The 24,727-nt window shown below is 42.0% G+C and overlaps 1 protein-coding gene across 1 annotated transcript in view; it reads right to left on the bottom strand.

Annotated features, from left to right (window-relative positions):
* Window positions 1-17,607: 17,607 nt before the first annotated feature.
* Window positions 17,608-24,727, bottom strand: part of LOC142372539 (LIM homeobox transcription factor 1-beta.1-like) — an 83,165-nt gene continuing 76,045 nt past the window's right edge. Inside the window, exon 7 of the mRNA XM_075455469.1 lies at window positions 17,608-18,111. Within this exon, the coding sequence (XP_075311584.1) occupies window positions 17,954-18,111 (158 nt within the window). The 3' untranslated portion in view covers window positions 17,608-17,953. The remainder of the gene's footprint in view (window positions 18,112-24,727) is intronic.

Below are 24,727 nucleotides of genomic sequence, written 5' to 3'. Positions count from 1 at the left end.
CATTTTGCAATCGCTCTCTCAATATATAGTCTGCTTGGTTTTCAGTGTTATTGCCAGTTCATTGACCGTCTTCCGCCATAATTTATTCGTAAGCTCATCTATGTCTTTTGCTTTGGTTTCAGTTAGTTTGTCAGCTCCCCCATTGTTCTTTTTCTCTTATTCTTCGTACTTCTTAATTTCTTTTCTGTTATTTGTTCTTATCCTGCCTTGAACGCACTTTAGTTTTATTCTATTAAAACCTACTTAGTTCTACATCTGCCTAGGTCCTGTCTGATTTCTGCCTTTGGGTCCTCCTTTCACGAACCCAGTGACCTGCAGACTATTCTGTTCGAACTCATCAGGTCCCCACAAGGCCAGGACACAGTAAACCAGCTCACACTTTAGGAATTCCACGTTGTACATGTTACCGTAGATGTTTTCACACTGAGATCCGCTAACATCGCGGGTCCAAATTGCCACTTCATCCCGCGTCGAGCAATGTGAAAGCTTGGCGTATTAGGTGATCCGTGCCGCCTGAAGCCGAGTTACCATTCTGATGGGGGACTCTATAACACAGCATGTCAGAATGGCAAAGACGGAAAATAAAAGATATCTTGCCGACCATTCTGTCTACACATCCAGATGGCACGAGGATCATTGTCCACATAGGGTCTTTTAATATTCTGAGAAGGAAGAGACTGAGATCCTCTGAGATCCTGAAGAAAGACTTTTCTCTGCTGTTGGAGAGACTGTGTCACTATGGAGCACACCGGGTCTCCATTTCAGGCCCCATTCCTACTGTAGGTAAAGGAATTGAACTTTTCAGCAGACTTCTTGGCATAAACACATGATTGTCAAATGCATGCATCGCCCATTGGATTAAGTTAATTGATAACTTTAATATCTGATGGTGTGCATCCCAATCGAACTGGATGCAGATTACTTGGTGCACACTTAAGTCATGCTGTTGGGTAGTCAGACTACTGACAGCTGTTCTGAGAACAAGCTGGGGCCCAATAGGATTCCTGTATTAGTTAGTAAAAGAAGGAATCGAAAACAGTCAGCCTGCTGGGTGAATCTATCTAATCTGTTAAAGGGGAACTCCGGGGCATTTGAAGCGCATTCTCATTGCTAGAGGTTGTCAAATACTGACAGTAGGACACAGACTGGTGCAAATCGGCGCTCCCTGTGCAGCGATTGCGCTGTTCGCTCAGCCTGTCATGTGAGGCTAATACGTGGTGGCTAAGGGGCAAGTGCTAACCCTTCCACGTAAAACAACAACTTGCACACAGCAGAAACGTCACACCACTTTATAAACCATCCGACAATAAAGTCACAAGCCTTACCATCAAAACCATATGCATGGTTCTCACATTACTGGCATGGGGACGTTACAAAACAACTTTATAAACAGCATGTCACTTACCTCTTGTCGGTAGGCGCGCGCATGTTAAAGCCCAAAACAGTCAATGGACGATAATCCCATTTACAAAACAATTATCTTCTCTAGAAAAACTGCGTTCAAGTATTTAAAACATTACAACAATACATGCCCAGTAATATTGTTGTAATGTTTTAAATACTTGAACGCAGTTTTTCTATCGAAGATAATTGTTTTGTATTTTTGGTTTTGTATTGTATTTCCATTGACTCTTTTGGGCTTTCACATGCGCGAGCATACCGACAACCGGTAAGTGAGATTCTGTTTATAAAGTTGTTTTGTAACGTCCCCATGCCAGTAATGTGAGAACCATGCATATGGTTTTGATGGTAAGGCTTGTGACTTTATTGTCGGATGGTTTATAAAGTGGTGTGACGTTTCTGCAGTGTGCAAGTTGTTGTTTTACGTGGAAGGTTTAGCACTTGCCCCTTAGCCACTACGTATTTGGCTAGCATGACAGGCTGCGCAAACAGCGCAATCGCCGCACACGGAGCGCCGATTTGCACCGGTCTGTGTCCTACTGTCAGTATTTGACAACCTCTAGCAATGGAAATGCGCTTCAAATGCCCCGGAGTTCCCCTTTAACGGTACCACGTACAACTCAGAATACATCAGAGACCAGTGTAAACTCCACAAAGCTGGCATTACTTAATATTAGATCTCTGTCCAATAAGTCACTGTTAGTTAAGGACTTCACACAATTTAGATTTCCTTTTTCTGACAGAAACATGGTTAACAGAGAGCACAAGTGCTACTGTTCTTAATGAAGCAGCCCCCCCAAACTTTAGTTTTATGGATAAATGCTGAAATGGGAGGAACGGTGGGGGAGAAGCTGCCTTATTTAAAGATACATTCCAGTGTAAAGAGATCTCATTTGGTGAATTCACTTCTTTTGAATATCTTAGTTTTATTTTAAAGGGTGTTCCTAAAATCCTGTTCTTAATCATTTACAGATCTCCAGGATACTGTGCAAGTTTTATTGATGAATTTTCTGAATAATTGTCTGTTATCTCGACTGATTTGAACCATTTTATCTTGATTTTAACATTCACATAGATAATATGACGGATGGTGATGCCAACAACTTTTCTTCTGTGCTGGACATATTTGGTTTGTGGCAACATGTAACAGAACCTACCCACCTTCCAGGTCACATTCTGGACCTGCTCATTTCTGAAGGTGTTGATATTTCTTCTGTTGTGGTTATTGATTTGGCCTTTTCTGACCATTTTTGTATTTTATTCGATTTATTGATCACTCAGAATCAGCCGCGGCTATTCAGAGACAACACGGGAAGCCGGACAGCCTCTCCCATTCTCTGGAGAAACTGCTCCATCTTCAATGTTAAATTGACGATAAAACAGTTATTCACAAAACACAAGATATGCCCAATACTGCATTTACTTTCATAACTACAACATGTTGTCCTGTAGCTTAATGAAGTGATTTGTTCTGAAATCGCCGCCGTTCACTGAGGAAATCATGTTATGAAGCCGCCACTAACAGCCAGGCTTCCGAGCCGAGGGCTGCCCGGCTTCAGGAGGGGGCGGGAGAGTCAAGTTTTTTTCTACAATTCTAGGTCCTCATTGGCTAAATCGACAAAAACTCATCACTTCCGAGGCTGCTCGGCGTCTCTGGGGGTAGATTAGACGTGGGCGTGTCAATATGGGGGGCTGTGTCGTGATGATTGGAGTTAGCGTTTGTCCATCATGAGAGATGTTGTGGCAGCCGAATTTTTAAGTGGGGAGAAGCACGCTGGAACTTCAGTCCCAAAGCGGATACGAAAAGACACTGGTTGTCTGTGAAAGTGCTGTCGGAGTTTCACTCATTTCCCATCGTTTCCATTTCCATTAAAGGTGCACTGTGTAATACTTTTAGTTGTTTCTTTCCAGAATTCATGCTGCCCATTCACAAATGTTACCTTTTTTAAGAATACTTACCACCACCATCAAACTCTAAGTATTCATTATGACAGGGAAAAATGCTCCACAGATTCTGATCCAGCCACAGATCCAGCCATTTACAGGCCTTAGATTCCATCATACTTGATTTTGGCCTTGCTGTGTGAATTTTCAAAGTCTATACCTTCTTTCTGTGTAATTGCTGAGCATACTTGTCATACTAGACACAGCTATGTTATAACTAATTCTTTTTAACTTTGCTATCTTCTGCTTTGGGACGGCACGAGCCACTACAACCCTGAACGCGTAATATGGGCTTCCCCTGTTTTAAAAGTCAGCAGCAGCCACTGCTCAGAATGTTCAAACAACCAGCTTCTCAGTTAAGAAGAGGTACATTAATGAGAAAACAAGCGCTCAGTTTAGGGAGGCCATAGCTATGTTACCAACAATGAGCGCAGAGTCTGTGGAAGGACTGCTGGATCATTTCAACTTGAAAATTTTGAATGTAATGCAGACCCGGCGGCAGAGACAAGCTATTGGACGGGCATTTAAATGAGTAGGGGGGGCCCCTTAGCGGGGGGGTCTGGGGGTCCTCCCCCAGAAAATTTGGTATTTCTTAGATGCAATTTTCTGCATTTTAACCGAATTGTGGGCCCCGTTTCAGCCCAATAAGGAACTGTCCTTTTGTTACTAAATACGTGACGATTCCATTATTTCAAGGGACAGTTGGCAACTCGTTTAGGCAGCCCTGGCAAACACGCTTCCTTTAAAGTAGGCATTCGGAGACATCTCGAATAGCCTGCACAGTTTAATCCACTCTGTATAATCATCGGTGCATAAATTGAACGCAAAGCCCAGATCACGTTTGCCCCTTTCTAGTCGCCATTAATACTAATACACACAACGAGCAAACAGGAGCGCAACAACAACAACAACGCCCACGCACGGCCACAGTGAATTCAGACTGGCATTGAGCCGACATCAGAACGCATTTGAACATGTAGTTCAGGGTCGGACTGGGAAAAAAAATCGGCCCTGGCAATTTTCCCCGGGACCAGCCCCCCCTCAGTATTAATTAGTATCTCCAATCTAATTAGATAAAAATAAAAAACGAGCACAGACCGCTCAGTCAATGGCATGTACCCATAGAAAAAATACACACCCAACACACAACCTGACTATCGGCTAACAACCATGATCAGTAACCTACACAAACCCAGACACATAATGGCTCGGCGGCCAGCAATCGGATAAACCAATGAAATGAATCAATCCTGTGAAAGAATGAAAACAAGTGAATAAAACCTGCACTCACCCATTATGAAGTTATAACTTCATAATGAGTGGCCCCATAATCTTGCCCCTGCTCAGCCAACTCCTTGACGTCGGGTATGGTTGGTAACGTTACGGTGGCTAGCATTAGCAACGAGGCTGCTAGGCTTGCTAAATCGGTAAGCATTAGGCTACTGAAGAAAGCTAGTCTTTTTAGCTACGTTATATTATTATCTTTCTTATCGGCTATAGCCTTTGTTTACGGCCACTGGCCCTAACCTGACGCGTTAGCTTAGCTGTCAAATCACCGGAAGTTTTCACCGGAAGTACTGGCGCACACACAAAAGCTCTCTCCAGACATATCATTCTTTCATTCCGCCCAGATGAAATTTAATGCCACTCTTCGAAAATCAGAGAAATTTAAAACATTTTAAGACCTTAAAAAACGTATTTTTTATTTAAGACTTTTAGATCGTGTCCCCTCAGTGTTTGAGGCAATCTCCGGTCAAACGTCAAAGTGAACCCAGGGGGGGCACACCGGGGTGGATGGGGGGGCAATGCCCGCGAGTGCCCCCCCTTGGCGCCGGGGCTGATGTAATGGAAGCTGTTGCACCGATAAGAATCAAGAGCACCTTTATCAAACAGAAAACACCAAAGCCTGCGTAGTTATAACAATGAGCTGCATTTATCTAAAATGATTAATAAGAATGTCAACAATTCTCAAACTCTGTTTGCTATGATTGAAAAACTCACAAATCCTCCTAAACAGTCAAACCCAGACCTCCTCTCTCTTAGAAATGCAACGAATTTGCCAACTTTAGACAAAACATTCACGCAACACAGACAAACAAGAAAACTAATCTGTGTCTAAAACCTAGAAATAACTCTGACGTTATGTCACAATTTAATATTATTGATTTAAAAATCCTAGAGGAAACAGGCTTTCGGTTTGCACCCGACATGGAGAAGCTGCAAGTCTGACACGCTCTGTATATCTTCACTTATTACTTTGAGTACGAGATGACATTTTAAGATTTTGGATGCATAACTCTGCGGCGCATATATTGTAGAACCACTTGTGTGTGTTATGGCGAATAAAACTCAGAAGAAGTTGGCCCAGGCAGCGGCGCAAAGTTTAGCTAGCCCCTCACACTCAGGCAAACGCTCCTAGCTAATGCTGTTCCATCCATCCGACCGGTCTTCCCTGTGATGCGGAAGTCTCTCCTCGGAGACGTAGGAAAACTTTGCCGGTGTCTCGTGCTATATGCGGATCTCTCCCAATGGTACTGTAATCTATCTGGATGTATATTCTTGCTGCCCTGAGCTGATTTGAGTTTAAAAACTATTTAAATAAAAAACTTTTTTATCCATTTATGTCCTTCTCTCACCGAGGCAGCTTTTTACCATCTCAGAAACATCAACAGAATTAAAGGTTTCCAGGAGAAACTCATCCATGCATTCATCTCCAGTAGACTCCATCACTGTAATGCTCTTTTAACTGGACTTCCCAAAAAGAGCATTAAACATCTGCAGCTCATCCAGAACGCTGCTGCTGGAGTTTTAACCCGGACTAAGAGATCTGAACACATCACAGCAGCTTTAAAATCTTTACTCTGGCTTCCAGTCAGTCACAGAATAGATTTTAAAAGCCTGCTGATGGTTTACAAATCCCAGAACGGTTTAGGCCCAAAATACATCTGTGATATGTTCAGAGAATATAAACCCAGCAGAGCTCTTAGATCCAAGGACCCAGGTCAGCTGGTCCAGTCCAGAGTCCAGACTAAACATGGAGAAGCAGCATTTAGCTGTTATGCTGCAAACAAGTGGAACAAACTGCCAGTGGAGATTAAACTTTCACCAAATGGAGACATTTTTATATCCAGGTTAAAAACATTTCTGTTCTCATGTGTCTATGCATGAAATCTGCACGCTATCTTTGAATTTATCTGTTGCTTGTTTTTAATGATTTTATTTGTTTCTCTTTATATTATTTTATGTATTTTTGATGGTTCTTACACTCCCTGCTGCAATGCTTTTATTTTATGTGAAGCACTGAATTGTTTTGTACATGAAATGTGCTACAAATAAATTTGACTTCACTTGACTTGACATGTCACTACTCCACTAAGAAAAACTAAGGCAGTATTTCTGTAAATAGCGATTGAATAAACTGTCAGTATTATGTAGTAACCAAAAATCTCTTGATTAATGGTAAGTTAAAGTGAATGTTTGCCACAGAGCCTCACAGTTGCTCATTGTTTGTTAAAAGCTTACTTTTCTCGGCCATTCAAACCTTGAATTCCAGAGCAGTCAACGTTAAAACCAACAAAACTGTTCCACAACTGCATCACAAATGAACTCTTTGGACTTAAACCAGTCTCAAAAATATTTGTACTGACTGGAAAAAGTGTTCTCAGTCCATCTCACCACCCTCAGCTTGCCACACGTTTAACTTGAACAACAGATACCAGAAGGTGGAGCTCTGCCATTAACATTGAAAGGGAGCTGCTTCTACGGATACCACAGACTTGTCTTCACTCTTGCATTCCAACCTGTCTGATCTTCCTTATCTTTCTGTTCATTTCTAGTAATTTCTTCTGTATTGCCATCACCTCTTTTGCTTTGCTTATGTTCTAATTGAAAAGATTAATTGGAAGTTATATATCCCACTGTAATGCGCAGAGACTGGAGCTGCTTACTACCCTCTATGCATTTTGACATAAACAATGGGCCTCATGTAAGAACCGTTCGTATGCACAGAAAAGAGTGGTGGAACTGTTAGCTGGAGGGGTGTCAGTCCACCTCCTTGTCTCAGCTGAGGTGCCCTTAAGCAAGGCACCGTGCTCCCCGGGGGCTTCATGGCTGCCCACCGCTCCAGGTTGGATCTGTCTCTGAGTGTGTGACCCTGTGCATGTGTGTCAAACAGGTGCCAACCTGGATGGGTTAAAAGCAGAGGACAAATTTCGTGTGTATGCATGACAATAAATCTGATCTTAATCCAGACCTGCTGTTATTTCAATCACGTTTGCTTGACTAATGGATTGTATATTTATTTACTTTGAAGCAATCATAGATAGATAAATACATTATACCCCATAATGATGCTGACATTATTCTGTTTGACTTACATTATGCACTAATTGAATGTTATTTGACTCTGTATATAACAAGGTCAATGGGAAGCGTAACCAGCGGCTGACTTGCTACTTTTGGATGCCTTAGCGTGTCAGGCTCAGCTCAGAGCGTGTAGATGTCCATGTGGAGACAGACAAATGGCCGACATCGCGATTAAGATTCCCAAGCACTGTGCTGCTGCAGATATGCAGCTTGCTGGAGCCACAACTCCAGAGAGAAACACGCCGATCAAACCCAATTCCACCACACATCCAGGTCCTCACCACCCTTGGATTTTTGGCCACTGGAACCTTTCAGAGGGAGATTAGAGACAGCTCGGGGGTGTCCCAGTCCTCTGTGAGTCGTGCGCTCCCCTTGGTCATCAAAGCTCTCATCAGTTTATCACCCATGGTACATCAGATTCCCATACACCGCTGTCCAACAAGTACAAATTAAGAGGGACTTTCATGCCGTGGCTGGACTGCCAAACATAATCGGAGCAACAGACTGCACACACATACGCATCAAAGCACCACTGAGCTGAAGGCCAGGTGGGTGTGTCTCCATACAGCGGGGGGCAAACTGCTCTATAGCCCAGAGAAGGCATGCCAGATTTGCACAATATTGCCATGAACGAGGGTCTCCACCTGAACCAGCCCAGGCAGACCAGAAGGTGTGGTGCCAGAAGACCCCCCTCATGGACCACCCCATCAAAGAGCCATCATAATGAGGCAACAGCTGATTGCACGGCTTTAGTTGCAGTCATCGAGCGCCTGGCCATGGCGAGACGTTTTTTTAAGCCATTTTCATATCAAACCATTTCTTCTTTATTTCGGTGACATTATGAACTACAGGTGACACAGAATTAACAGCACTCATAATAACTTCCCATTTCTTGGCTTTAGCAGGTCCTGTAATTCCACTGCTGACACTGCTAAAAATGACAGATTTTCCTTTCTGGATCTCTGAAAGCAGAACTTCAGTCTCAGAACCCGCAAAGTTGTTCTTTTTGCGTCTTGATGCCATTCTCATGACTCAACACTTCCTGGTACAGGAGAGAGGAAGCACAGCCTTATATGGTATCATTTTGGGCGTGGAGTATGCAAATCTACTATCCTCGTGCACGTGCACTTAAATACGCACGGGTGGCATTCATCATTTACACAGGTCGTTTACACACTTTTTCCCAAGTTATAAGCGTTTGTTGAATCTGACGTGGCGTGTTCGTACGAGACCTTCTTACGAAAAAAGTGAGAAATTTAGAAAAAAAATACGAAAATGTTCTTACATGAGGCACATTGATTGAAAAGTTTATCTTTTTTTTTTTTAACCCTGTCCTGCCCAGCATCATGGCAAGCAGAAGGATGGTCCGAATGCCGTGTTGTGCCAAACATAGCTTTGTGGATATCGACCTCCTCTTGATGCTTAAGAACTATTTCTTCATTCATTCATTTTTTTTTAGTACATATTAATGCCAAACGTGACAGGGGGACCAAGGAAAGGGTGAAAGCAAAGAAAAGAAAAACGAGACAGCATTGATGGAAGAAAACAATATTATAAGAAAAACAAGACATCCCCCACAATAGAGGAATGGAAGGATATAGTTAATGAAGTATACATTATGGAAAAAATGACTTTTTCACTTCGCCTACAAATGAACAGATTTATTAAGTTATGGTCAGAATGGGTCCCCTATGTACAACAGTCACGGCCAGATTTCATGGAGTTCACAAATTGATAGATTTGGTTTTTATGGTGGTGTTTTTTTCTTTTTGTTTGTTTTATTTATTTGTTTTGTTTCAGTTTCTCATAATCTGACACACAGCTCTACTGTCTAAGGAAAAGGTTGCTTGGTCTCCTCTTTATTTTATTAAATTGTTTAAAGAAACCCAGATGTTAATGTCCCAACATACCATGTGCATTTCTGTTACATCCCTCTGTTCTTTTTATTTTAATAAAACAAAAAAAAACAAACAAGACAAAACCGGACAACCAGCTAGAGAGAATTAACAGGATACAATCCACAGCATCTGTGGGGAAACTAGGCAGAGAACCATCAGGAGCACCTATAAAAAGACAAACTACTGATGATAAAAAATTTAAAACACAGCCGTGGCTGAAACAAAGTGCTGTTCATGAATAACAACACGAAGTATAAGACATAAAACATGTAAAAACAATAATAAACAATAACAATATTAAAACAAAAGCAAAAACAAAACAAGCAAAAACAGAAACAGAGTCTCATGCTGGGTTAAAAGCCAGGGAATAAAAACAGGTTTTAAGACGAGTTTTAATAATGGGCAGTGAAGGGGCCTGTCTGATGTGCAATGGGAGGTCGTTCCAAAGTTTAGGACCGGCAGCGGAAAAGGCTCTGTCTCCTCTGAGTCTCCGTTTGGCCCTTGGTACCTCCAGGAGCAGCTGATCAGCTGACCTGAGGCACTGGGCAGGAGTACTGGGATGGAGCAGCTCAGAGAGGTAAGGCGGGGCGAGACCATTTAAAGATTTAAAAACAAATAAAAGAATCTTAAAATGGACTCTAAAATGCACAGGCAGCCAGTGGAGGGAGGCTAAAATGGGAGTAATGTGCTCCCTCTAACCTGTTCCAGTTAGGAGGCGAGCGGCAGCATTTTGGAACAACTGGAGACGTGCCAGGGAGGATTGGTTGACTCCAAGATAAAATGCATTGCAGTAATCCAGCCGAAATGTAATGAAGGCGTGGATTACAGTTTCAAAGTGCGTATATGTGCAAGGAAGGGCTTCACCTTTGCCAGCTGCCTAAGATAAAAAAAAGCTGCACCAATTTCCATATATTCAAAGTTTCATTCAACATATTCAAAGAATAATTTCCTGAACGGCATGACAAAATATATATACATATATATATTGGTATTTATACGTATCTATGTATATATCTGCAAATATTTTAAGAAATGTTCTTAAAACATGTTACCTTTTGATTTTAAGTACGCCATATCAAAACTCTCAATCATCTGTAAAATGTTTGCCTGTAACTCCGAGGCCAAGTGTGCCCAAGTTGGGGGGCAGGTTTCCAAACTGCTGACATCTGTCCCAGCCTGTATCTTCTACCTGACTGAACTCAAACCACAAGCAGTTTTTGTGTGCTGCTGTGTAAACGAGTTACTTATTTTACGATCAATTGTTTGGCAAAGAGGCGACTGTTTGTCTTTCACCCAGCAGCTCAGCGGCCTGGAACAAATGAAGTTATTCCACTCAAGTTCACCCACAGCTCATACAAAGAGGAGGATGGGATTTGTTGCTTAGTGAGTAAATATTGCTACTTTCTGTCAGTCATGAAATCAAATTAAGAGATACAGAACAACATATACTGTTTAGTGACCCTGCATTTGCATCTCATGTCACGTATGAACTTTACAATCAAAACAGCATTTCCTTCAATGCTGAATTCATATCTGAGGTTGCAGAAGCCATATGAATTGTGTGGTTCATTCTTTACTGTGTACATGCAGGTGTGTGCGGATGTGTATTGTGTATGAGCTGTTTGAGGATCAAATGTTTTGAGGGTCAGAGAGTGGAGAAACATTCGCTAAAAATTAAGATTAGGCTTGGTCTGGAGTTCAAATAAAAAAACTCTTAGACTAAGGGTTAAAGGGATAGTTCGCCTCTTTTGACATGAAGCTGTATGACATCCCATATCAGCTTTATCATTTATGAACATTGAGCTACCCCCTGCTGTGTCCTGTGAGCAGAGTTCCAGCCTCGTTTTGGTGTTGATGAAGGTAGTCCGGCTAGTTGGCTGGGGTTTAAAAAATAAAGCGTTTTGCTTCTCAAAACATTATGCGTTCAACAGAGTAATACATTTGCATCACAAAATCGTTGTCCAGGAAAAAGTCAGACCTCACAATCGCTTGGCACTATTTTTGCCTCCCTTGATATCAATGCGTCCGATGTAAACTGTGCAGACCGAAGAGCAGACCGAGCAGTCCCCTGCTTCCGAGCAGCAAACACCGTAACAGGTGCAGCTGTCGCTAGGCTGAACGCATTGATATCAAGGGAGAGAAAATAGCGTCAAGCGTTGTGAGGTCTGACTTTTTCTAGATCGACGATTTTGTGATGCAAATGTATTACCCTGTTGAACGCATATTGTTTTGAGAAGCAAGACGCTTTATTTTTTAAACCCCAGCCAACTAGCCGGACTACCTTCGTGGACGCCAAAACGAGGCTGGAACTCTGCTCACAGGACGCAGCAGGGGGTAAGTCAATGTTCATAAATGATATTGCTGATATGGGATGTCATACAGCTTCATGTCAAAAGAGGCGAACTATCCCTTTAAGTAACAGTTGGTCTGTGTTGCTAAAACTTTTAAGATTTACATGTGTACATTTGGCCATTCTTTTATCCAAGCGTCAACATTTCACCAAATGTCATCAGAATAGCCTTCAAATATATTTATTGCTAAAACGTATCTTGGCTGCACAGAGGTGTGATGGTTAGCACATCACTTCACAGCAGGAAGACATGTTGTCCCCGAGTATGGGTGGAACAACCGCCCAAAAACATGCATGTCAGGTTAAGTCTGGGCAGGTGAGCCTAAATTGACGAGGAGTGAGTGATGAGTTGTAGACTGGCGACCTGTCCAGGGTGTACCCTGTCTCTCGCCCAATGACAGCTTGGGTAGTCTCCAGCCCCCCGGCGACCCTGAGATTGATGATGTGACAGATGGATGGCACATGTATCCACAAAATAAAACAATGTCAACACTATTTGCACAAAATGCAGCATGCAATCTTATATCATGCTATACCCACAGGATGAAATATATATTCTATGTGTGTGTGTTTCACAGGCCACGGAGGGCCCATCTTGAGATGTTCTAAATGAGATGTTGTTCTCCATAGCAACAATTTCCTGTTTGCTAAGTTCTGAAAAATGTCTACAATGACACCGCGGTTGATAGGAATATCCTTCTCAACTGACAGCAAGAGAAGATCTGATAGCCTATCCTCATGACAAAGGGTGGAGAGATTTGTCTTCACCAGCTTCAATTTTGAGAAAGCCTGTTCCACCATCCCTGCAGACACAGGTTCAATTAAATTAAAGTAATTTATATAGCGCAAAAGCCCAACAAATGTCATCTCAAGGCACCTCAATGATACAGTCCAATTCAAGCCGATTGGAGTCCAATTCATTGTAATCATAATCCAATCAAATCCAATTACATTTATTTAAATTAATAATAAGTAATTAATACAATTATTAAATTAATTCAACATTAGTCCAATTCATATATACTAAGTCTAAAACAGTTTCCTAGCGTAGGAAACCAACACATTGCACCAAAACTTCTTTTCGGTCCGATCTCCCGTCCTGAGCGTGCCTGAGGCGACTGTGGAGAGAAACGACTCCCTTTGAACAGGAAGAAACCTCTGGGAGAACCAGACTCAGCTGTGGTTTGAGAGGACAGAAAAGAGGGGACAACAAACACCGTAACACCATTCAAAGGATACCTGTTGGAACAGGGAAACACGAGTTAATGACCACAATAATGTCACATATACATAATGTCATATGAGGAAATGAAATAAAAGGGGGAGAAAAGAGAGCAAAGTGAGGAAAGGTGTGACCAGTGATTGGCAGTAACGCGTTAAGCCTGATTTATGGTCGGTGACGCAAGACGCAATGCAAGACGCAACACAAGCCCTTGCACGGTTGCAAGCCCCCCCTTGCGTGCTTGCCTGTGTCACCTCAATTTTCTAAACTTCACGCAAGACGCAAGACGCGAGCGCAAGCCACTATCTACATCACATCCGGCGGCGTGTTCATCTTCCGGTTTCATCCCCTAATAAAAGACCGCTGTTTTCAAACGCCAAGGTAGAAAGCGAAGAAGAAGAAGAAGAAGCATGAATCCCATAGACATAATATATATAATATATCATGTCTATGATGAATCCACTCGAAGAGAGACTTGCCGAAAAGGTCCGCAGGTACGAACATCTTTACAACCCGTCCTGAAAAAACCCACTGCTCCACCTACTGTCCTGGCGGTGAATCGCCACGCAGCACACGCAACCGCCGACAAAGCAAAATGAAGCATAAACGCCTCGAGCCATTAACGCAAGCGCAAGACGCAAGCGCAAGGGCGGTTAAAAGAGGTATATATCAGGCTTTAGAAGTAACGCATTACTGTAATCCGATTACTTTTTTCAAGTAAAGAGTAAAGTAAGGGATTACAATTGCAAAAACAGTAATTAGATTACTGTTACTTTCCCGCAAGCAAGCTGCGTTACTGCACGACTAAACCGTGATTTTGTTTGTGAGAGTGTCTCATGACAATCACGTATGAGCGGTGCGACCTCAGTGTGTGTAGATCAACAAGAGATAACATGGAGCGGGAGAGAGCAGGACCATGCAGCATTTAATGCTTGGAAGTACCGACATAAAAAGTGACAAAAAATTCCGCTGTGCACTCTATGTGGGAAGAATTTTTTTATCAACAGCGAAAAATTCCACTTCAAATCTGAGCAAGCACCTAGCAAGCCGGCACAGGAACGTGAAACTCATTGAGAAACCCCCGGATCCCCCCACTGGCATGACCGCTGCGGCTACCACATCCAGTTCCACCGGGCAAACCTCCGACAGCCCCTCTCCTGCTAAACAGGTGAAAATAGACTTTAGAGCGACAGGACTTAGTGCCACTGAACTGAAGCAGCCAGTTGCTGGCTATATTGTCGAGGACATGTTGTCCATTTAATTTCCACTGTAGACTGAATCATTCCGACGGATTGTAGAAAAAATACCGACCAAAAGCTACAGCAGAGCGAGCAGAGAAAGTCATTTGCAGGATACCTTGAGAGAGAATACGACATAATGGTTGTTATGTTTATTATTAAGTTATATTTTTTCAATTCTATATGATGGAATATGCAGAAAGAATAGAATTAGGGGGGCGGTCGGTGGCGTAGTGGGTTAAGCAGCTGCCCCATGTACAGAGGCCACAGTCCTCACTGCAGCTGGCCCCGGTTCCAGTCCCGCACTGGACGGCCCTGTGCTGCATGTCTTCCCCATCTCCCTGCCCCTGCTTCTTGTCTTTCTCCAAACTGTATATCCATTAAAGGCATAAAAAGCCCCAAAAAAATATTTAAAAAAGAAGAATAGAATTAGGCTGAAAAGTCTATTGCTTTTGCTATTCAGGGTCCCCTGAGCCATCCCTAACTATAAGCTTTATCAAAAAAGAAGGTTTTAAGCCTAATCTTAAAGGTAGAGAGGCTGTTTGCTTCCTGAGGCCAAACTGGCAGTTGGTTCCACAGAGAGGGGCCTGATAACTGAAGGCTCTGCCTCCCAAACTGGCAGCTGGTTCCACAGAGAGGGGCCTGATAACTGAAGGCTCTGCCTCCCAAACTGGCAGCTGGTTCCACAGAGAGGGGCCTGATAACTGAAGGCTCTGCCTCCCAAACTGGCAGCTGGTTCCACAGAGAGGGGCCTGATAACTGAAGGCTCTGCCTCCCAAACTGGCAGCTGGTTCCACAGAGAGGGGCCTGATAACTGAAGGCTCTGCCTCCCATTCTACTTTTAGAAACTCTGGGAACCTCAAGTAAACCTGCAGTCTGAGGCTACGGCTACACGAAAACGTTTTTCACTGTAAATGATACTTTTGCTTATCGTTTGGCTGTCGCGGCCACACGGAGCCAGCGTTCCCACTACCCCAAAACGATAGTTTTGGAGAACGGGTTCCAGAGTGGGAAGATCTGAGAACGGCGTCATTTCGTTTCCATTGTTACAGCCAAAACGGATTTGTTTACATCTGCGTCATAGCCACATGGCCAACGCCAGTGACGTATACACATACGTCAGTGACAGAACAAAAAGCGGCTTCCATTCAAAAGCCGGAAGAAGACAACACAACAAGGACAGATAACGATCATCATGGACCCCACAACATTGATAGCAGCACTGCTGCAGACACTGCTAACTACAGCGGCGTTGTTGAAGGAACAACGTGAGCTTCGCGCTGGTAGAAGTAGGGGCGTACACGCATGCGCATTGCTTCTTCTATTGTTCTGGTGTAACCGGTGGGGGTGGCTTACAGCGCACCTAGAGGTGTGGCGTTTGTACTGCATCGTTTTCAGCGTTTTCATTGTTTCCAGCTTTCCTGTGTGGTCGCAATAATTTTCGTACCCGTTTTAAAAAAAAAACTTGTTTCGTTTCCGTGTAGCCGAAGCCTGAGAGCAAAGTGCTCTGTTAGGAAAATATCTTATGAGATCTTTAAGATATGATGGAGCTCGGTCATTAAGAGCTTTATATGTCAGGAGAAGAATATAACACACTGTGGCACTTTTATTTGCTTATTTGTTTCCATGCCTGCAGGTATTTCAAGTTGAGCTGATGCTCGTTTTTATATTAGACACTGTTGCATTGAACTACAATGTGAAGAATTTGTTTATTACTTGATTACTTTTTTTGTTCCAGCTACCTCACAGAAGTGCTCTGTTTATAAGTGTTAAATGATAAAATAAGTGAATAAAATAAAAAATCAGGGACATCCTGGATCTGTTTCTTCGCCGTTCTTCATTTTTCTAATGTACTGTGGAACTATCGGATCAAGACTCGGTATCGGCAGATACTCAAAATCAAAGGACTCAAACTCGGGGGCAAATAAACCTGATCGGGACATCCCTACTGACAACTGTATAAATTAATGTCTTGCTTTATTTCAACAGCATTTATTGGCATTATAATCTATTACAAGTCATTTATATTTTTTTGTATTTTTTATGATTATGGCAGTTTCAGTCGTCCATACAGCTCAATCTTATAAAGTTGCCAGTCTCACAACTCCTGTGTTTTGGGGTATTGTTGGACTATACAGGGCTTTTTATTTAAATTTTATAAATAGAAAAATATCTTTGTTATCATTTCAAAATTTCCTGTCAGAATTTTTTTCTGGTGATTTACCAAAACAACACCAGAATTCAAGAGAATGCACCGTTTATTTGAAGAACAAACAGATTTGGTAAGTTGGCAAATTCAAAAGGAATCCTTGATTATGTCCTGAAATAATAAATGGAAAAATAAATAGCAAAGCAATACTAACTTGCACAGACATACTTCAACACAAATACTGTGACAAATAGTTGAAGGACATTTCTTTTTGTACTTTACAACAGAGCCCCATGGGCAATTAAACAGAAATGTTTTGGTTTATTGTACATGCAACAATGGCTGATAGTGAGAAATAAATACTTACTACCCATATTAACATGCAAAACTGGACGTTTCTCAAGAATGGTAAGTACAGTTGGAGCATTATTTACAGTCAGAAACAACTGTTTGATTGCTCAGAGATTGTTTAATTTCTATATCAGAAAGGCTTGGTAGTTAGCTGAAATCACATAATCAAAACTGTATTTGCCTGATTTTCCCAATAAACAACATACAATTTTACTCATTTACCTATTCTTAAAGCAATACAATGTAACTTCTCAAAAAGCCCAATTTGGAGCTCCCCCTACAGGCTGTTCCGAGAGCAACTCCAGTCCGGTCTCTTGCTTTGTCGGCCTCTCTCTTTCTCTTCCTTGCTTCATCAGTCAACGTCTTCTTCTGTTTCTTCGGTGCCTCTGCCATGATGATCGTACTGACAATGTCGCGCTAGCTTAGCCTTATACCTGGGAGCGTGAGAGGGTTCCATTTGTTTTTGCGGTAGGTGTGCCAGAAAGCAAGTCGAAGTACTTCCGCTCAGCTCCCGGGCTGCTACCGGGCCGCTCCAGCAAAGTTACATAGCGCAGTTTTTCCAACTCAGACCCCCAAAGGGCATAGGAGACAGGCCAATCGTAATATTAAAACTCATTCTAGCACAATTTTTTTCAAGCTGTTATTTTAAGGTAGAAATGTTACATAGTATTGCTTTAAGAGAATATTAGAAACTAAGAGAAACATCAATCCTAATGTTGAGAGTTTTATTAAGACAACATCTTCAAAAGATCCGAGTCAGTCCCACCTAAAAACACTTGGTATTTATACAGACATTGACTGCTATTTGTCAAAAAAACTTAACCCACCTGAAAAGCCAAATCGGCTGCATATAAACTCCAAAACTTATGTTTCAAGTATTCCCTTTTCTTTGGCAGGTAGAGGTCAGTTTGATCTTCTTGATTTATCATGCCTTGCAGGTAGCCTGGTGTCTTGTGTCTGCACAATTGTATGCTTGCTGCCAGTGGTTTGGAAGAGGATATGGTGGGCGGCATGTCACCAATGATGACAGGGGTCTCAGGAAGCAAAATAGGAGCTTTGCATGGAGTAAAGGTGGTCAATGGGGTTCCCTGTCGGTGCCTTCAGGGAACCTGCATCTGAAGCAGCCATGAAGCAGTCACTTACACTTGTCAGAGAAGTATCACTGTCAATGTCACGAAAGATGGTGTCAGTACCTGATAAGGTTGGAAAGAACAGAGATAGAGAAGTCATATATGACAAATATATGATAACATATTGATAATATGACCCTATTCTGTAGAAGAACACTTAATTACACTATCACTGCCTTTATTACAAATGATACACTAATTACATTGCAAAGACGCCCTGTGAAGCTAAGTTGTGTGATACATTGTAAAACAAACAAACTTCCCGTTGCCATGCTGAGAAAAACTATGATGCTGTTTAGGAAGGGGGAATATTGTGGATGTTGATGAAAGCAGAAAGTTAAACATTGTCCCAGACAACAGTGTGCAAACCTAATCTGATTTGTTTGGTTTGTGCTTAGATGCATTATGCAATTTGTCTAGAAATGTGAAAATGAAGGCAGCATTGGAAGGATCCAAGTTGACATAATGGACGAAGATGCAATTCTGTGAGATGGTAGCGCAAGCACTCTTACATGCTAAAATGACAATAGCCTCGGAACATAATGTGTCTTATGCTGCGTGTACACTAAGGGCGACCTACGATACCTGGTAGCGGAGGTAGCTGGAGAAGCTTCGCTTAAGAATTTGCTTTGGTAGCTTTGGTAGCTCGTGACGTCACATTTAGAATGTTCAATTTTTAAAGGCCCCGTGGCTGTGCAGCACCCCCGCGAAAAAAACACATGAGGAAAGAGAGGGCAGGGACACGAATAAACGTGTTGTTATTTACAATTTGTTATACAAGATATACATCACGTTACAAATGATGTAAAACTACATTAGGTACACCTGAGAAGAGCAGGAATAGCAGAGGCAGCTGTGAAAAATAAACTAAATTCGAAATAAAATCCAAAATAAAACTTAATTGCAGTGAGAAAGGTATGCGTGGGGTTACTACACTATTGTATTGAAGCACTCGAGACGGCAATTGCAACAGTCTCAGGATTAAACGACTATTGTTTGGATAGGAACCAAAGTTTACACGTCTGTTTCCCCAAACCCCGCGGATTGTCGGACCCCTGCAATCTGTGGATTGTCATTGGTTTTCGCCGAACCGCGTCATAGCTCATTACCATAATATTAGCTTGAGTTTAATCGCTGGAATAATAACAATAATAATAATAAATTTATTTGTATAGCACCTTTCACAGAAAATAAAATTCACAAAGTGCTTCACAATATGATGCAAGTCAACATTTCATATACACATCATATACACACATAAGAAAACACAGTAATTGCAGAAAAGCACGAGGCTACAGAGCAGATGGGCACTTTAAGAACAGATATAAGCTATTTTAAATGGGTGAGTCTTCAGATTCTTTTTGAAAATGTCTAAAGAAGTTGCAGACCGTAGACAGAGGGGAAGAGAGTTCCAAAGAGTTGGAGCCACTACCTCAAAGGCATGATCACCCTTTGTCTTTAGACAAGAGCGGGGGACAGTCAATAAGCTCTGGTCTGAGGACCTAAGATACCTGGTTGTGTAATAGGGGTGGATCAGGTCACAGATGTAACCGGGTGCCTGATGATTAAGGGCTCTGTATGTGATGAGAAGAATTTTGAACTGGATCCTGAACCTTATAGGCAGCCAGTGTAAGGAAAGTAGAATGGGTGTGATGTGAGTCATCCTGTTGGATCTAGTCAGTAACCTGGCTGCAGTGTTTTGAATAATTTGTAGACGGTTCAGAGATGATATGTTAAGACATGTGAATTACAATAATCTAACCGGGAAGACACAAATGCATGAATAATCATCTCCAGCTCAGGCCGGGACACAATGGACCTGAGTTTTGCTATGTTTCTGAGCTGGAAGGAACAATTACGTGCTAATGATTTTATATGCTCCTCAAAGTGCATGCTTCGGTCGAAGGTAACCCCAAGGTTTTTTAGCTTTGACTGAGCAGCTGATGAAACAAACCCAATACTCTGGGCAATTTTGGGGGCTGAGTTCTCAGGTGCAATAATTAAAACCTCTGTTTTTTCAGTGTTCAGCTGGAGGAAGTTATTTGCCAACCACTCACTAATGGCACCCAAACAGTCTTGTAAAACAACAAAGTTGGATTGGTTTTCTGGATTGCAGGAGATATATAACTGAATGTCATCAGCATAGCAATGATAAGATACACCACTGAATTTATTTATAATGTGCCCTAATGGAAGCATGTATAGAGCAAATAACAATGGACCCCAGACAGACCCTTGGGGTACGCCACAGGAAAGAGGAGTATTTTCTGACGTGAAAGGCCCAACAGATACAGAGAAATTCCTATCAGAGAGATTGGAGGAAAACCACTTTAGGGCAGCCCCAGAGACCCCAACCCACCGTCCAAGCCTATCAATCAGAATTTTATGATCGACTGTGTCGAACGCTGCACTAAGGTCCAACAAAACCAGAACAGAGCATTCACCTACATCAGAGGACATCAGTATATCATTTGTGACTCTGAGAAGCGCTGTTTCTGTAGAATGCATCTGACGGAAACCAGACTGAAATTTATCTAAAATGTTATGGGCAGACAGAACTGCAGTGAGCTGATTGGCGACAACTTTCTCTAAAAAATTTTAAATGAACGGCAGTTTTGATATAGGCCTGTAGTTATTTGGAGCAGATGGATCAAGGTTTGCTTTCTTCAGAAGTGGTTGGACAACTGCATGTTTAAAGTAAGTTGGGACACAGCCTGATAACAGGGAATTGTTTATGATGGTGACTAGGCTTGGACCAATAGCTTCAAGAGTATTTTTGAGGACAGATGTAGGTATGATATCAACTGAACTGGTTGAGGAGTTAAGGCTGCCGATTAAATCAGTGAGGTCTTGCAGGGAAATCGGGGTGAAGGCATCCAGAATCGATGGCCCAAATTGATGGCTGGAGAGGGGGTCGGAGGAGGGTATAATGCTATCCCTGATATTTTTTATTTTGTCTACAAAAAAGGAGAGGAAACGATTGCAGTCCTCATTTGACAGAATTGGCAAATCAGGAGGTGCAGGAGAGACAATGTTGTTAATGGTGTCAAATAGGACTTTAGGATTGAGTTTACTAGTTGCAATGAGATTGGCAAAGTATGAAGCCCTCGCATCTTTGATTCTGTTGTTTAGTTCAGTTAGAAGATCTTTGTAAAGGAGCCGATGTACTTGGAGGCCAGTGGATTTCCATTGACGCTCCGCCTTCCGACATTTACGCCGAAAACAATGAATAGAATCGTTTAACCAGGGGGATGATTTGACAGAGGAGCTGAGCCGAGATTTTATAGGGGCCACAGAGTCTAGCACAGATAGGCAGTGTGAGTTGAAGGACTGAACTAAGCAATCTACATGTGCATCATGAGGCAACACTGTATTTGGTTCAAATGCTGCTGAAAATTTTCCAGCAGTAGAATCCGCTCTGGTCGCTCAGTTCGCTTCGCCCCTGGCGAATCCGCTCTGGTCGCCCAGTTCGCTCACCCTCCATAGAGAAATAATGATTTCCGGCGCTCAGGGAGCGTAGGTCGCTCTTGGTGTACACGCAGCATTACTCTTCCTCTGATGCCTTTACTTTTTGTTGAAGACTTGGTTTATCTTCCTGTTGCCTTTTTATAGACCTTAAACATGCCCCTATGTGTCTGCACAGTTGGTGGTTGTGTTCAATCAATTAGTTAAAAATTTAGTCATTTAAAGGATAGTGCTTTGAAATGGCAAGGAAGTAACACCATGATATATTTCTTTGTCAAATCTATACAAGTGTTTAGTGTTTTGCAGATCACTGTGTGTAATGTTTTCTAAAACGTGAGGGGGTAGAAAGCAAAAATGAACTCTTTAACCCCTCAACGCCTATTGTCGCATATATGCTACAAACCATTTGACTCAATCAACCAGCTGAGATAGCATCTTTTTTCCCCCAATGCCGGTTAGTCCATATTCACTACGGACCTAGGAACCTTTATATAAATAAATATGTAAAAAAAAAAGGGTGAATAAAAAAACGTTGTTTTTTCACTGTTATATTACTGTGTTGTTGTTATCTTATTATTGACCAGGATGCCTGTTGTCACAAATTTGCAACATACCAAAATTTCTATTTATTTTTTGTGCAAAAGTGAAATTAATAATCTCAGCATTATTTACCATCTACTTAACCCTCATACCTGATTTAAAACACAACTTAATTTCTGAAAAGGGACATTTTTGTCCCCTTTTAAAACGACCTAAAAACATCATATGTTAATATTTTTTTCCGCTTTTTTTTTCATAAATCTTTTCTTCCACTTCAGTTCTGATCATAACTACCAAGTTTTCAATTGTTTTAAAAAATTTAACCCTTTAAATACCGGTTTATATGACGTAAACGCCAATTTCTGTGAAAAAAACTCACAAAAACTGCTATATTTTCAAAATATAGAATGCAAAGTGGAATTGTTGAGGGGGGATAATTAGGGTCTGGGATAAGTCAATGATTAGCAACAACATTGATTTTTAGGGATTTTTAATTTTTTTTTATGCCTGATTTAAAAAAAAAACTCCTTAATTTCTGAAAAGGGACATTTTATTTTTGTCCCCTTTTAAAACTACCTAAAAACATCATATATTAATATTTTTTTCCACTTTTTTTTTCATAAATCTTTTATTCCACTTCAGTTCTGATCATAACTACCAAGTTTTCAATTATTTTCAAAAAAATTAACCCTTTAAATGCCAATTTGAACTTTTTAGCCCAATTTTGAAGCCTTTAGGTGCCAGTATTTTCAAAATATGGAATGCAGAGTGGAATTATTCAGTAGGGATAATTAGGGTCTGGGATATGTCAATGATTAGCAACAACATTGATTTTTAGGGATTTTTAATTTTTTTGTTATGCCTGATTTAAAAAAAAACTCCTTAATTTCTGAAAAGGGCCATTTTTGTCCCCTTCTAAAATGATCCCCAAAATACCATATGTTAATATTTTTTTCCACTTTTTTTTTCAGAAATCTTTTCTTCCACTTCAGTTCTGATCATAACCATCAAGTTTTCAATTATTTTCAAAAAATTAACCCTTTAAATACCAGTGTATATGAGGTAAACACCAATTTTTGTTAAAAAACAGACACAAAAACTGCTGTATTTTCAATATATGCAATGCAAAGTGAAATATTCTATGGGGGATTATTAGGTCTGGGATATGTCATTGATGAGCTACAACATCAGTTTTATCAGCTTTTTAGTTTTTCTGCAATGGCAGATTACAGAAACGGCTCCCATAGACATCCATTATAATGAATACAGCATTAGTCTATGGCACACACGCACGCGCAGTCCAGGATTAGTTGGGGTTTTCGGTGCTCATCCTCGCTGACCACTGGGTCCCTGTGCGCTGTGCTGAGGAGGAGAACATTTTCCACCTCTTCGGCACATATGACATGCGATATGCAGATTACAGAAAGTTTGTGTTGCAGTGAAGGCCAATGTTGAGGAGCGCACAGGTCTGTGGCTCGCCTGCAGATGGACTGGGGGAAGCTCAGGCTTATTCCTTCTAATGGTCCCAACCATGGCGAGTTTTCATTTGAGCAGATCTTCATTCCAATACTTGAAGATAGAAATTTAGCTTATTATTTATATATTATTATTTAGCTTTTTAGCCCACGACGTAGGCCGATACATTTTAACACAGCGTCTAAAGCTCGCCACTCCCAAACCCTTCATCGGTAAAACGGCCGATGTACGACCGTACTGAAACATTCATATCATTAGATGTCTTTGGAAGGCTATGAGCTGCGCACGTCACAGGCAACCCACACTTTGATGCCATATTTTGGGGGTTTGCTGGGGATATACTGCAGAAACGCGCAGCGACCCTGAAAGGCCTTCAGCTGCTCATCGATGCAGACTTCTCTGCCCGGGGTGAAGAGGTGGGCGAGTCGGCTCTCCCACTTCTCCCAGAGAGCTGCAGTCGGAGCCAGTTTGCCCTCTCGCTGTCGATGGTCACGTCAGCTGGTCATCAAACAAGGGATTCAAATCTTGTGTGTGCCATGGTTTGCCTGAACATGGCCCATCCAGTGCATCCCACAGACTGAGGGTGCTCTCACCTCGTGAGTGATGCACTGCGGCGAGGATGAGCGGCCCGAGGAAGGCCTGCAGCTCTCCTTTGTCGGTGTCCCTCCAGGCCTCTGTGGTGCGTCTGCCTTCCAGGTTGGTGAATTGAATGATCAGCTCATCAGTCAGAAAAAGATCCCAGGTGGGCTTCACATCGGTTATGCGGGCGCATGCGTAGGTGGTCGGTTCAGGGCGAGCACAGGGCGCAGGCAGGTATCGGAGGGTTTTGGCGTGGTTGTCAGACCAGGATATCTTGCCATTTTTTGACACCAACAGAATATCCAGGCCAGCAGTCTCATCAGTTTCATCCTCCGTGCTGTTATAATCAGAGCTGCTAGAGGGAGGGTGAGTTCCCATTCTTCATCTGAGGAGTCATCAGAGGAGGATGAATAGAGAGAGTCGCTGTGCCCTGGTCTGAGGACTTCCTCCACGGCTTGGGCAACGCTGAATTTTTGTGCCATGCCTTCCAACCTTCAGGAGAATGAGAAATGTGCACAGCTCTCGTATTCTCATGCTGGTGGATCTGTCGTTGACAAACGAGGGTGCTTTCATCATGTTACCTCAAAGACACCTAAATTATTTTATTATGTTACCTCAA

This window comes from Odontesthes bonariensis, chromosome 22 (assembly GCF_027942865.1).
Source record: "Odontesthes bonariensis isolate fOdoBon6 chromosome 22, fOdoBon6.hap1, whole genome shotgun sequence".
NCBI classification, from domain to species: domain Eukaryota; kingdom Metazoa; phylum Chordata; class Actinopteri; order Atheriniformes; family Atherinopsidae; genus Odontesthes; species Odontesthes bonariensis.
The sequence above is the reverse complement of the archived record's forward strand: the minus strand, read 5'-3'. Positions and strand labels throughout refer to the sequence as shown.